This window comes from Suncus etruscus, chromosome 6 (genome assembly GCF_024139225.1).
Source record: "Suncus etruscus isolate mSunEtr1 chromosome 6, mSunEtr1.pri.cur, whole genome shotgun sequence".
NCBI classification, from domain to species: domain Eukaryota; kingdom Metazoa; phylum Chordata; class Mammalia; order Eulipotyphla; family Soricidae; genus Suncus; species Suncus etruscus.
In genome coordinates, this window is record NC_064853.1 from 132,198,723 (window position 1) to 132,214,220 (window position 15,498).

General features: G+C 39.6%; 1 protein-coding gene and 1 non-coding gene across 2 annotated transcripts in view; both read left to right on the top strand.

Moving 5' to 3' along the window:
* RANBP17 (RAN binding protein 17) overlaps positions 1 to 15,498 on the top strand; it is a gene marked incomplete at its 5' end in the record, with an annotated part of 271,440 nt that overhangs the window by 23,781 nt on the left and 232,161 nt on the right. The window contains 5 exon segments of the mRNA XM_049775658.1: positions 5,325 to 5,429; positions 7,505 to 7,655; positions 10,538 to 10,611; positions 13,940 to 14,036; positions 14,039 to 14,058. Of these exon segments, the coding sequence (XP_049631615.1) occupies positions 5,325 to 5,429; positions 7,505 to 7,655; positions 10,538 to 10,611; positions 13,940 to 14,036; positions 14,039 to 14,058 (447 nt within the window).
* On the top strand, positions 4,735 to 4,841 carry LOC126013183 (U6 spliceosomal RNA). Its single transcript, XR_007497510.1, has one exon. It is a non-coding gene; the product is annotated as a U6 spliceosomal RNA (small nuclear RNA).

Sequence of the window (15,498 nt, forward strand, 5' to 3'; positions counted from 1 at the left end):
TTTAGTGGCATAGAGTTTCTCAAAGTAGTTTCTGACTACCCTTTGAATCTCTACCATATCAGTAGTGATCTCTCCTTTTTCATTCCTAATACAAGTTATTAAGTTTCTCTCTCTCTCTCTTTCTTTGTTAGTTTTGCCAGTGGTCTATCAATCTTGTTTATTTTTTCGAAAAACCAACTTCTGCTTTCGTTGATCTTTTGGACTGTTTTTCGGGTTTCCACTTTGTTGATTTCTGCTCTCAGCTTTGTTATTTCCTTCTGTCTCTCTATTTTTGGTTCCTTTTGTTGAGCACTTTTTAATTCTATGAGCTGCATCATTAAGCTATTCAGGTAGGCCCCTTCTTCTTTCCTGATGTGTGCTTGCAAAGCTATAAATTTACCTTTCAGTACTGCTTTTGCTGTGTCCCATAGGTTCTGATAGTTTGTATCTCCGATATCATTTGTTTTCAGGAAGGTTTTGATTTCCTTTTTGATATCATCTTGGACCACTGGGTATTCAGTATTAGGCTGTTCAACTTCCAGGTATTAAAGTTTTTCTTCTGTGTCCCTTTGAAGTTCACATGTAATTTCAGGGCCTTGTGGTCAGTGAAGGTAGCCTGCAAAATTTCTATCCTCTTGATATTATGGAGGTATGTTTTATGTGCTAGCATGTAGTCTATCCTGGAGAATGTCCCATGTACATTAGAGAAGAATGTGTATCCAGGCTTCTGGGGGTGGAGTGTCCTCTATATATCTACTAGGCCTCTTTCTTTCATTTCTCTTTTCAGGTCTAGTATATTCTTGTTGGGTTTCAGTCTGGTTGAGCTGTCAAGTGTTGACAATGCCGTGTTGAGGTCCCCCACAATTATTGTGTTGTTATTGATATTATTTTTCAGATTTGTCAACAATTTTATTAAATATTTTGCTGGCCCCTCATTCGGTGCATATATGTTAAGGAGAGTGATTTCTTCCTGCTGTACGTATGCCTTGATTATTACAAAATGTCCATCTTTGTCCCTTACAACTTTCCTGAGTATAAAGTTTGCATCATCTGATATTAGTATGGCCACTCCAGTTTTTTATGGGTGTTGTTTGCTTGGATGATTTTCCTCCAGCCTTTTATTTTGAGTCTATGTTTGTTTTGACTATTCAGGTGCATTTCTTGTAGGCAGCAGAAGGTTGGATTGAGTTTTTTGATACATTTAGCCACTCTTTGTCTCTTAACTGGTGCATTTAGTCCATTGACATTGAGAGAAAAAATTGTCCTGGGAGTTAGTGCCATCTTTATATCGAAGTTTGGTGTGTCTGTTGGTCAGTCTTGTCTTAAAGTAGGCCGTTCAGTTTTTTTTTTTAAGAATGGTTTTGAAGAGCTCACCTCAGGAAGCTCACCACAAAGAGTGATGAGTTTAGTTAGAGAAATAACTACATTTTGAACTGTCCTAATAATGAGAATGTATGAGGGAAATGGAGAGCCTGTTTAGAGTACAGGCGGGGGTCAGGCGGGGAGGAGGAAGACTTGGGACATTGGTGATGGGAATGTTGCTCTGGTGATGGGTGGTGTTCTTTACATGACTGAAACCCAAACACAATCATGTATGTAATCAAGGTGTTTAAATAAAATAAATAAATAAATAAATAAAAATTAAAATATGCAATGTCAAAAAAAAAGAAATAAAAGCATATTTCATAAAAATTGTATAAAAAAAAAAGAATGGTTTTGAGTCTGTAAAGTTTCTGAGCTGTTGTTTGTCTGTGAAACCATGTATTGTTCCTTCAAACCTGAAAGTGAGTTTTGCTGGGTGCAGTATTCTAGGCGAACCATTTATTTCATTGAGTTTTGTCACTATGTCCCACCACTGCCTTCTGGCCTTGAGTGTCTCTGGAAGCTTTAAGGAAAGTGTCTGCAGTAAATCTCAAGGATGTTCCCTTGAATGTAATTTCTCTTTTCGATCTTTCTGCTTTCAGAATTCTGTCTCTATCTGTGGGATTCGTCATTGTGACTAGGATGTGTCTTGGGGTGTTTTTTCTGGGGTCTCTTTTAGTTGGTACTCTTCGGGCATGCAGGATTTGATCGCATGTGTTCTTTAGCTCTGGTAGTTTGTCTTTAATGATGTTCTTGACCATTGATTATTCCTGGAGATTTTCTTCCTGGGCCTCTGGGACTCCAATGATTCTTAAGTTGTTTCTGTTGAGCTTATCATAGACTTCTATTTTCATCTGTTCCCATTCTTTGAGTAATTTTTCCATTGTTTGATTATTTGCTTTAAGGCTTTTTTCCAATTTCTTCTGCTGTATGGAATTGTTATTCATCTCATCTTCCAGTGTACTAATTCTATCCTTAGCTGCTGTTAACCCATGGGAAAGCTCAACCATGTTTTTCTTTAATTCATCTACTGAGTTTTTCAGACCTGATATTTGACCTGAAATTTCAGTTTGGAGTTTTCTTATTTCTATCTTCATAAGATATCTTCATATCTTCTTATTAGTGTTTTCTTCTATACTTTCTTTGAGTTCTTTGAACATCTTCCATATTGCGACTCTAAACTTCTTATCTGAGAGACTGTCTAGTTGTTTGTTCATGTTCAAGTCATCAGAGTTGCCATCGTCATTCTCTATGTCTGGCACTGGCCTGCATTGTTTCCCCATTGACACACTTGTATTGTGGATTTTTCTATGTGTTGTGGTTGTATTTAGTGGCTAAATGATGTGCACAGCAGCGAAGCGGAGCGGCAACGCTCTTCTGGCTCCTCCCTTTCTGGGCATGTAAACTCACCTCCAGGGAAGGCTCCAGGGAAGGTGAGCCATCCGCAGATGAACCACAACACACAGGATGAAATCAGGCCAAAAATGCAGCACAACACAGAAGACAGGCAGATAGGGGTGCTGGCATCTGAATTACCAGAAATCCTTTAGAACTTTAATCCTAGTCTGAAATGGATAATCCCCTCAGATGGTTGGGGCTTCCCATTCTTTTACTGACAAAGGTGAAAGAGCTTGAAGCCTCCTAAACCTTCACTGTGGTCTCCAGGGTCACCCAGAAAACTGACATTCACCTCTGAAGCAGGCAGGATCACCGGCAGGAACGCTGATGAAATCCAGTCTCAGGCAGCTGAAAGCAGCATGACCCAAGATGGCTTTTGCACCCTTCTGACTCCTGGCAGAAACCAGCAGGAATCAGTGTGTGTATGTCCCGACCCACCTCTGAAGCAGGCACAATCGCCGGCAGGAACGCAGGTGAAATCCAGTCTCAGGCAGCTCTGAAGGAGGCAGGATCACCAGCTGAGATTTTATTTCTTATCCAGGAACTGCTCAGGCAACTCTGAAGCAGGCAGGATCACTAGCAGGAACGCTGATGAAATCCAGTCTCAGGCAGCTCTGAAGCAGGCAGGATCACCGGCCAAGATTTTATTTCTTATCCAGGAACTTGACATTTGAGTTGTTGTGTAAAAAATAACTCCATCCTGTACCAATTGCTGGAAGAAAGCCTTAGAATATGAAAGACTAGTCTGAGCTGCTTTACTTCTTATTCCTATTGCTAAAAACTTGAGTAACAAATATTTGATTATCTAAAACTCACCAACAATCAGAGAAAAGTAGCTCGAGGCCCGAGGGACTCTGCCCTGGGCAGAGGGACAGCTTCCTCAGTGATCTAACAGGCCTTTTCCTAAAATTCCTTGTGTTTGTGGTTCATATTAACAGGATCCCTCTCTGATCTTTGCTCAAATTGCTCAAATTACATCAGTAATCATTATTTTAGACAGAGCTATACTTGAAGGTTATTTGATAATGCAATCTAGGTGGAAAATTGCACAGAATAAACTCTTGTTAACACATCTCAGGCTTCCTGTTCAGCGCCAGTATTTTTATTGGGTACTCAGATACTTTTTTCAGGTTCAGATCAAACAAGAAACTTCATTTTAGGGTCAGAAAAATACAATGGGTAGGGCACTTGTCTTGCACATGGCTTATCTCAGTTTTAGCCCAGCATCCTATATGTTCCCCCAAAACTGTCAGAGCCCTGAGCACAGAGCAGAGAAGTAAGCTGGCCCAGAAACCAAGAGCGGGGGGGGGGGGGGGGGGGGACAGAGTTAATTTTAGTGTCAGATAAAAGTGGCTTGATTTAGCCTTGAGTTTTAAGAAGGATGCCTGACTTTGCTGTTTCAGTCTCTAAATGAACTGCATGAGAGCATCAGAGCTCTGTTTCCTTCCACCCCAAGAGAGCTTGCTGTTCTCCAGGGCAGCGCTAGTTAAAGTGCTGATACCAGTGCCATAAGGAATCTGTGTAAATGTGAGTCATCACTGTGTTTCCTTTATTAGGAAAGACTTTACTGTGGGAAAAAAAATGCCTCCTGACTTTTTTTAGTGTATTTACTGAGTTGAGTGTTTTTAGTGAATTAAGTATTTTCTAGTCTTGCAAAATGTCTTTATTTGTCTTGGGATAAAAATAATCTCTGCAGTCTACATTCCATGGACATGGTAGATACATCATGAACCAAGTGGCCTCAGAATTAGGATGCTCAGTCACCGGAGAATAACAAGCTCAGTTCAGATAGTTCAGTTGCCCGCTCAAGCTGTAAGAAATGAAAATGCAAACTTTCTGCAATGTTTGTTTTACTTATTTTATTCCGAGATAACTTGAACTTTATTTTATACTTATATTTATATTTTATTTTATACTTATTGATGCAATGTCAGTAGTCTCTGATCCAAGTTGGTATTTGTGACAGGTAGAGAGTAAAATCAAGATTTGGAAAGAGTACTTGCTTTGGCAGCACATATACTAAAATTGGACCGATATAAAGAAGATTAACATGGCCCCTGCGCAAGGATGACACGCAAATTCGTAAAGCGTTCCATATTTAAAAATAAAAAAAGATTTGGAAAGAATATCACCCATATTTGGTGTTTAAGGTGAATGAATACATTGTAATTGAATGTTACATCTAGTATATTCATGCTCTTCATGAGATTTTGAATGGGGTCATGTGTTTGTTATATGCTTATACAATCTGGATATTTATTTGAAGGAAGTTTTTGAGATTAAAATGGAAATAGATTAAAATTTAAATGTGAGGGGCCTGAGAGATAGGGGCTGGAGGTAGGGCGTTTGCCTTGCACACAGAAGGATGGTGGTTCAAGTAATCCCTGAGTGCTATCAGGTGTGACCCAAAAACCAAAAACCAAAAAAAAAAAAAAATCCCCCCAAAAATTTAAATGTGAGAGGCACTGTAAAATTATTCCATGCTGATGGCCATGTATTTTTGTTCCATAATTTATGATTCTTTCCTCCTTTCTATTTTCTTACTAGGAAATTTGGTTTTGGTTAAATGAATTTATTCTTGTTAGGTTGATTACTCAAGACCTTCAGCAAGACACAGAAAAATAGCTGCCTCGTTTCGTGATTCTTCTCTCAAAGACATTTTAGTGCTAGCATGCTCTCTTCTAAAAGAGGTAAGTTTTTTAAAATTCAACATTTGAGTTAGAATTTTTAGGAAATTTCAAATAGTTCACACCCTTCTGCCTCATTCTATCTTTTCAAATAGTTATTACTTTTAATTTTCACTTAAGTTTGCACAAATAATAGGCTTTTTACATTACATTGGAGATAATATAAAATTCATATTTCCTATACTAAGTATTTGGGAATTTAGTAACTTGTGTTTGAGATAGTAGTTTCATTGACTTTTTGCTGCAGGTTATTCATTACAGAAGCTAGTTAGGACTTGTTTCTTGCCTGTTTTTTAATGATTTGCATATGAGCTGTGAAAGTGAGAGTAAATTGTAATTTATCAACTATCGATATCACTCATAGTTGAACCAGGATAGTTGGCTTTTATTGTCACTGTTCACTGTGAAGCAATGCTTCCTGATCTGCTTTAATAGCCCCATGGAACTACAGCGATTTCTCCAGTTATTTCTATTTAGAGGAGGAAGAGTATGGTAACTGGCATTCTACACAAATCTGAAAGGCCCTCTATTCAAATTTTTTTCTTAAGTATGGAAAATATGTTAACTTACCAAAGAGAATGTGAGGGCCAGGAACGGTCCAGCAGAGGGTATTGTGGGGTGTTGGCACTTGGTGGTATATGGTTTCATTCTGCCCCTAAAACATGCAATCATTTACACTCTTGTAAACTAATGTGACCATAGTTTAATATATTCCCCTCAACCCATTACCCAAGTCATCACTAACAGCTCACAGCCAGTATTAATCATTCTCTACCCTTCCTTTTGAATTTTGGGGGCATTATGTGGAAACCAAATTCCAAATCTTATATAATCTCCTGCCTACATTTTTTACTGTGTGCACTGAGAATCCATTCATATGGGGGGAAGGGTGTGTTGGGATCATTCTTCAGAAGCTGGAGTATATTTTGACATTCACTGAATTTGGAAAACCTGTGCTGGAATGACTTGCTTAGAGAGTGTTGTGCTTCCAGCTTTCCGTCTACTTTCCAATAAAACATTAAAAACAAGTTTATGTTTTAAGCTATAACTTTAGAACAGAGATGCCCAAATTATTTGTTTTACATCCCTCGTTTTTAGAAAAAAAATACTAGTGCCCCACTGGAGAGCTACCTTCTTGAAATAAACAAATAGAAAGTACTCCTCCTCCCCTACCGTAGCCAAGGTTATTACTACCGTACCCTGCCCAGGATCTTCCACTGCCCTCTGGGCACAGGGAGATATCACCCACTTTGGGAAATATAGCTTTAGAAGCTGACCTATAATTTGTACTTACATATAAAACTTTTAATTCACATATTACAAAAATAATTTGAAAAACATTTTTACAGATTTTTTTTGTTTGTTTTTGGGTCACACCCCAAAGTGCTCAGGGGTTCCTCCTGGCTCTGCACTCAGAAATTGTTCCTGGTAGGCTCAGGGACCATATGGGATGCCAGAATTCAAACCACTGTCCTTCTGTATGCAAGGCAAACACCTTACCTCCATGCTATCTCTCTGGTTCCTATTTTCACAGATTTTTGATAGAGATTTTACAGTTTGAAAATAGGCATCACTATATATGAGTGACTATATACTTTAAATATATTTACTACTGGGGGCCGGAGAGATAGCACAGCATTAGGGCGTTTGCCTTGCACGTGGCCAACACAGTATGGACCCCAGTTCTATTCCCATGCGTCCCATATGGTCCCCCGACCCTGCCAGGAGTGATTTCTGAGTGCAAAGCCAGGAGTAACCCTGAGCGCCACCGGGTGTGACCCAAAAACCTACACACACACACACACACACACACACACACACACACACACATGTGGCAGGGGATAGTAACACTTTCAATGCTCAGGGACCACCAGCCCAGACCCACTGGTGATCACAGGCTACATGGTGCTGGGGATCGGACTCAGACCTCACACATGCTAGGCATGCATACCATCAAGCCAACTCTTCAGCCCTGAGCTGATTTTAATCTGGCATAGAAGTAGTATTTGAATTAATGAAGTAACAATTTGTTCATTGACAACTGCATAATATTTAATTTGGCTTTGAATATTTTTCAGGTGTTGGCTAAACCTTTAAATCTTCAGGATGAAGATCAACAGGTCTTGAAGCTGGACCTCACCTGCCTTAATTTTGACTTTATTGGCAATTCAGAAGATGAATCTGCTGATGATCTTTGCACAGTACAGATCCCAACAGCCTGGAGAACAAGTAAGAAAAGATAGAGAGAGCAGGAGGGTCACTGTGCAAGGCAGAGGGTCCACATCTTTGCCTGTGTGCAATCATCTTGAGTTCTTGCTAGGCAGTCGAAAAATTCCAAAGGATTTGCTACACAGGGTTTTATGCAAAAACAGAGACAGCTGTAAGAGATAGCTAGAAGATCAGGTTTGAGAGGGAATAAAGGATTCTGTTCTGGAAGCTTTAAGGAAAGCAGTATGAGAGGCTACAACTTTAGGCAAGAGATCTGAGCATATCTCCATGGCCATAAAGACAATGACTTAGTCACTGAATTGGCAGAGTAGAATGATAACTTGTAGAGAGGGATACTGAGGAAAGTGAACCTATTTGCTTTCATATCCCAGAAGACAAAGACATGAGGATATTCCTGAGATAGGGCATTTAGAAAGATTTGGTAAAATTTTTATGCTCTGCAGACTCCCAGAATTTTCTTACCCATTTGTGCAGCTAGATGGCTGCCTTCTCCCTTTATTTCCACTGGAACTTTCCTGTTCTTAAGACCTGAGCTTTTTATTCTCAAGGAATTAAACTGGAGAGGTTTCACATTCTGGGATATAGGATACTGTAACCCTGGAGGAACAACATAGATTCTGCAAAAACGTACAGTATGGAAACCAGATATAAAAACACAAGGAGAAAGGACTTAGTACTGGGCTTAGTAAGTGGACTATGTGACCTGGTGAGACTAAATATATCAGTGTCTTGACACATGTATGATCAGACATGCATATGCACATGTGTATATACATGTACACATCCATTGGGGAATCTGAGTAAGATTGGTGGGTTACATTAAGTGATCTTCTACCTCAGATGTAGTGCTGAAATGGGGTGTTCTTCATGGGACTCCAAGCTAGGACTTTCACTTCTGAGGCTTGTGCTCTCACTGAGTCAGACATTTAGCTCCAATGCAATACAGTTTTTCTGGTCACTGCAAGATGAAAAAGTGAAAAACTGAACTATAAGTCCCGAAGAATTTATAACATTTATAACATCCCAGAAATAAAAAAGACAGTGGTTATTTGAAGCCAGAATGGAATATTTTTAAAATGGAAGTTTGAAGAAGGTCATAGATATAAAAGAAGTTACCAAAATAAAACATTCACTAAGGAGTTGGGAGACAGTGTTGGGGAAATATCCCAGAAAGTAGAAAGAAAGAGCCAGGCAATGTTTGGCAGAAGGAAAATACAAGCATATCAGAAAATGAAACCCAGGAGATCGGATGGATATGTAACTGATTGAGGTTTGGGAGGAGAGAAGAGAAGAAATGAAAACTGAAGGCAAATAATAGAAGATGGACAAAAGTCCTCAGCTATGAGATGGAAATCTTCATGTGGAAATATTCCATCCAGTAACCCAGCAGAATGAATGAATAGATATTTACTGAGCTTCTTGGACCCCTTAGAAGAACGAGGACAAAAAGAAGATTCTAAATTCTGCTGGAAAGAAAAATAAGACACTTTCCAAAGATTGGGACCCGAGTGCCACTCCTTCAGGACTGCATGAGCAGCAGGAAGACAAGACAACCTCAGACTTCTGTTTGGGGAGAGTAGGGTTGAGGTAACACCCAGCTGTACTCAGTGACCATTCCTGGGCATTGGTTGTTCAGGATTTGCTCCCTGCAGGGCTTGAGGATCCATGGAGTGCTGTGTATTGGAACCAGGCACCTGCCTGTGTCTAGCCCTCTGACCCCCAGACTTCTGAAAGATATTGCCAAACTTAGACTGAAATGGCCGCTTCTACTAAGGTGGAATGAAGACATTTTTATGAGGCCCTGCATATCCTCTTGTGTCTACATAGTATTTAAGTCTGGCACTTATATATAGAAGGTCTGGGATTTAGGAAAAGTTAGTTTCAATACAAGGTACAAATTCAGAAATAAGCAGTCTAAATTGAAGGCCTGAGGAGTTAGTGTGGTAGAAAGGACATGGGTTATTTGCTACAAATGATTATTAGAAAAAGGCAAGAACAGCTGACAGCTTTCAGGTCATTGGAAGAAAATTATCAGTGAGAGATGCACCGCACAAAAGGGAGTGTTCAAACTATGATGTGTCCATAGCAAGCCCCTGGCTGTTCAGTCAGAATAAACGCAGATTTAATTCCAGCGTATTAGAGTGCATTTTGAAAATTTTGGAATTTTGAAAAGATGCGGCTGTGGAGAGACGGGTGATGATGAGGGGATGAGTAATTAGACAGCTAAAAGCCTCAAATAGGATTCTAATAGTCAAACAGTCAAATATGGAAATCAGAAGCTGCATGGTCTTTAGAAACAGGAATGTAGATAAATCTGGAATTGAATGGGAATGGGTCCCCAAGCTCTTATATTACATTGTGATCCTGCTTACTTTCTGGTGTGTTTGAGGTTTTGTTTTTTTTTTTTTTTAATTTATGTAACTTCAGTAGAAATGAAAGTCGTAACAAGATTGTTCCAGTAAGACCTATAGAGCTAAGGAACATCTGAGTAAACTAACTTCTGGCTCCGGATTGGTTCACCTTTCTTTTTTTTTGTTTTTGTTTTTGTTTTTGAGTCACACCCAGCAGCGCTCAGGGGTTACTCCTGGCTCGACGCTCAGATATCGCTCCTGATGGGCTCGGGGGACCATATGGGATGCCGGATTCGAACCACCGTCCGTCTGCATGCAAGGCAAACGCCCTCCCTCCATGCTATCTCTCCAGCCCCTGGTTCGCCTTTCAAAGGAAAGCAGCTAGGAATTAAAAAGGAATGCAGCTTCATTAGAAAGAGTGGCTGTCAACAGAAGCCTCAGAGTTCTTAGTTTGTGGGATAGTTGTGCATGCTAAGATTGTGGAAATGAAAGTTATGGTATTAGAAAATGCTTTTCTCTCCCTCCCCCTAGTTTTCCTGGAGCCAGAAACATTGGATCTTTTCTTCAATTTGTATAATTTACTACCACCACTACTATCTCAATTAGTAAGTAAAAAGAAAAAATATTTTATTGGAAGCTGCCTGTGACCTAATGTGGAGTTAGAATCTATGATGCCTACTTAAAGAATCCTATGAATAGTCTGGATTTGGTCTGCCTTTCCTAGACTCGCATCTGAGGTCAGGCTCCCTTCTGATATCAGTCCACAGTGCACCCATTCCACATACGGGAGTAGAAGTGGTGTGCAGCTCTCCGGTTGGCTGGTTCAGCAGCTCTGGAGTGGCCTCCTTGCCTTCTCCCCACCTCTCATGCTGGCTCCTTGTAGATTGTAGCAAGCTTTGCCCATCAGGTATCTGAGAATGGACACTGGGGAGCCAGCTTGGCTGATTTTATGCTCATCACTCCAGTCATTCATGTAGTTCGTGATTTCTGTTGTGTGTTTCAGAATTTTTTATAAAAACCTGTGAGGCACAATAGAACTTGAAGATGATTATCCTCTCTTTGCAAAATTCAGAAGTCCATGTAAGATCAAAAGAAAGGAGGAAGAAAAAAAAAAGAAAACAGTTGTCAGATTAATATCTCTGCTTGTAGAAGTCATGTTGGGAAATTCTAATGTTGCCATTTTTTTCTGGAGGCTTAAAGTACACACCAGTGGTATGTTTGTTTAAATATCTTACAGCCTAGGAGTCAGGAATAGAGTCACAAAAATGCTCCCCTCATTTGAATCAGAGATTTAAAGGTGTCTTTTTTTTTTCAAACAGTGCTAACAAATGGTGCCAAGAAGTACCAGTTTGTTGTTCTTCACTTTAGTTTTTGAAAAACCAGTTTCACATATAATTATGGTTTGAGACAAAGTGAAAGAGTTACTGTTCTGGTGGGGAGGGTGGTAAAAGAGAGGTATGTTGGGAATGGGTGGAGGGGGAGGACAACACTGGTGGTGGGAATACCCCTGATTCAATGTCACTAAGTACCTCAAATATTACTGTGAAACATTTGTAATTCACATTGGTCACAATAAAAATTATTAAAAAAAAAAAAAGTAAAGCGGTGAGCTGAAAAAATAATAGGTAGTGCATTTGCCTTGCACATAGCCTCTGACCCAAGTTTAATCCCTGAAATACTTTATGGTCCCCAAACATCACCAAGAGTAAGCCTTGAGCACTCCTGGGTAAGGTGAAAAGTGCTTGTAGGAAAAAGTCAGTGGTCTGTATTTGGCCTGCCCTTACAAGCAAGATGTGTGCTCACTTCGTCCTCAGAGTGGTCCATAAGATTAGCACCCTCGTGCCTGTGGACAAAGTCCTTCTATGCCTGCACGGTGGGCAGCATTGCCCAACCTGCCCAAGAAACCTTATAAAAAGCAGTAGGAGTTGACAAAGAAGAAATACAAATGGCCAAAAGACACATGAAAAAATGCTCAACATCACTAATCATCAGGGAGATGCAAATCAAAACAACGATGAGGTACCACCTCACACCCCAGAGAATGGCACACATCACAAAGAATGAGAATAAACAGTGTTGGTGGGGATGTGGAGAGAAAGGAACTCTTATCCACTGCTGGTGGGAATGCCGGCTAGTTCAACCTTTATGGAAAGCGATATGGAGATTCCTCCAAAAACTGGAAATCAAGCTCCCATACAATCCAGCTATACCACTCCTAGGAATATACCCTAGGAACACAAAAATACAATACAAAAATCCCTTCCTTACATCTATATTCATTGCAGCACTATTTACCATAGCAAGACTCTGGAAACAACCCAGATACCCTTCAACAGACGAATGGCTAAAGAAACTGTGGTACATATACACAATGGAATATTATGCAGCTATCAGGAGAGATGAAGTCATGAAATTTTCCTATACATGGATGTACACGGAATCTATTCTGCCAAGTGAAATAAGTCAGAGAGAGAAAAACGCAGAATGGTCTCACTCATCTATGGGTTTTAAGAAAAATGAAAGACATTCTTGCAATAATAATTTTCAGACACAAAAGAGAAAAGAGCTGGAAGTTGCAGCTCACCTCAGGAAGCTCACCACAAAGAGTGATTAGTTAGAGAAATAACTACATTTTGAACTGTCCTAATAATGAGAATGTATGAGGGAAATGGAAAGCCTGTCTAGAGTACAGGCGCGGGTCGGGTGGGGAGGAGGGAGATTTGGGACATTGGTGATGGGAATGTTGCACTGGTGATGGGGGGTGTTCTTTACATGACTGAAACCCAAACACAATCATGTATGTAATCAAGGTATTTAAATAAAATATATATATATATATAAAGCAGTAGGAGAGGCTGTGCAGCCTTGAGAGCTAAAACCACATCTATGGCCCCACGCCCCAAGAGTTTTAAAACACTACCGGTTCCCCAAACCTGTACTGCAGAATTGCATAAGAAGAGTTTGGGTTTGTTGGCTTTTTTGTTTGCTTGCTTTTTTTTTTTTGGTTTGGGGTCAACCCAGCTGTACTCAGGGTTCACTGCTGGCAGTGCTCAGAGGACCATATTGCAGTACCAGAGATAGAACTTGGGCCAGCTATGTGTGAGGCAAGTACCCTACTTACTGTACTCACTCCCTGGTCTACTTGTGATTTTTAGCAGTAAGAACTTTGACAAACTAAAGAATATTTTAAAGGGCATCTTCTGCATTTTGGTCCTAGTCTCAGTCTTGCTGAGAGCAGGAATTTTAGAAATCTCACTGAAATATTTAAGTGCTGACAGTTTAGTACCCCCACCCTTTAAGGGAAAAATAAAATGTGGCCCTAAACAAACCCATGTGGGCCAATTTGATTGGAAAGTTTTCAATCTGTGGCTTCTCTGTCAGTGGGCCAACAGACTTCAGTAGGATCTTTGAAATGGTTTGTGAAATATTTCAGATAGTAGCAGGAAAACTAGGCTGAAGGTAAGCCAGAGGGTGTGGGTATGAGGTCCTGTTGCCAGATGATTGGGTGTAAGGGGGCTACTCTGTGTGGGCTCTGTTCTTTCCTGCAGAGCAACAGTGTATGATGTGCAGAACTTCCTAAATAAAATACTTTCCTCTTGGTAGAACAACTCCTAGTGTGTTCACTTGAAATGGAACTAACTGGCCCTCACAAGCAGTCAGGAGCCTTTGGAGTGGATACTGTTCCCAAGTCCTTCCAGTGTACTTAAGTGAATAAATATTCAAGAAGGCGCACAAATGGAATTTCTATGATGGGGTTGAAGGGTAGTAGATAGTGGTAATGGTTTATGATATTTAGCTTTCATTATACTTGGAATATTTAATGCTTTTTATCACTAAACTTAAAAATAATTTTTAGTGTAAAGAATGATATTCTTTTCCTGTGGCCATAGTTTCATTTAAAATTGAAATGAATCTTATTGTTCCTGTTTTTAGGCACTTTCATGTTTAGTTCAGTTTGCTTCTACAAGAAGGTCCTTGTTTAACAGTCATGAAAGTGCCAAGTACCTTGCTAATTTAATTAAGGGAGTAAAGGGATACTTGAAAACCCTCAGGTATTTATAAAGCCATTTCATTAATAATTAGCATATAGATATGTAGTTTGTTTGCTAAAAGTTGTCTAATATCTTACTGTGCTCCTATTTTTTTTTACCATTGTTCTGCATTTTCTTACTTGTGTTTCCCAAATTTCTGAAGTAATTTGTTTTTATCTGCGTTCTGAACGTTGTATGAGATAGCACAAATTTGAACATGGCCAAATTATGAGATAATGTGGTTTTGCCCTCTTGTGGACAAATGTAGTTTATTTTAAAACACAATACATTAACTGCCAAGGTTCAACAGCAATATTTATTTCAGAGAATTGCAAGGACATTATTAGTGATTTTGGATAAATTTCTGATTTCATTTTTATTTGATTTAAAAAACACATTATAAAAGTACTGATTTTTGGAGAGGTGAACAAACTAATGATTTAGGGTTCACAAAAATCTCTTGGTTATTAGGACATTTTTGAGGGTGGTTATAGGTCTGTAAGTAAATAGAATATGCCCCCACAGGTCACTCTAGGAAAGTCTATATATGTCGTATATTTGGTTTTTTGTTTGTTTGTTTGTTTTTTGGTTTGGGGGCCACACCCAGCAGCGCTCAGGAATTACTCCTGACTCTGCACTCAGAAATTGCTCCTGGCTAGGGGGACCATATGGGATCCCAGGGATTGAACCTGTGTTCGTCCTGGGTCAGCCACGTGCAAGGCAAATGCCCTGCCGCTGTGCTACCACTTCAGCTTGGTTTTTATTTTCTTTTTAGCATAACTGAAACTAAGTGTTTTACATATATATTTAAATGGGTTTTTGTTTATTTATTTATTTTTTTTTTGGTTTTTAGTCTTCACCCAGTGATGCTCGGAGCACTCCTGGCTATGCGCTCAGAAATTGCTCCTGGCTTAGGTGACCTTATGGAATGTCAGGGATCTGACTGAGGTTTGTCCTGGATCAGCCACGTGCAAGGCAAAACCCCTACCAGTGCGCTGTTGGTCTGGCCTCTAAAAGGTTTTTTTTTTATTGTTAAGTTTTTTTGTTTTGTTTTTGTTTTTGTGTCACACGCAGCAGTGCTCAGGGATTACTCCTGGCTCTACACTCAGAAATCGCTCCTGGCAGGCTCGGGGGACCATATGGGATGCCGGGATTCGAACCACTGACCTTCTGCATGCAAGGCAAATGCTTTACTTCCATGCTATCTCTCCGGCCCCAGTTTTTGTTGTTTTGATTATCATCATCAGTCAACATGTTGAACATCATATGGTAATAATGGATTAATTTTTCTGATTAATTTCCTAAATTTCATTGTGATAAAAATAAGTTTAAATATTATTTTATTTTAGAATCAGAAGTATGTATTGGGAACTCTGTAGATGTCAGATATCTTTGTGTATTTGTCCTGAATGATTGGCTCCTATTTTTATTCTTTCACGGGGCTTTCTTAGAAATTCTTTT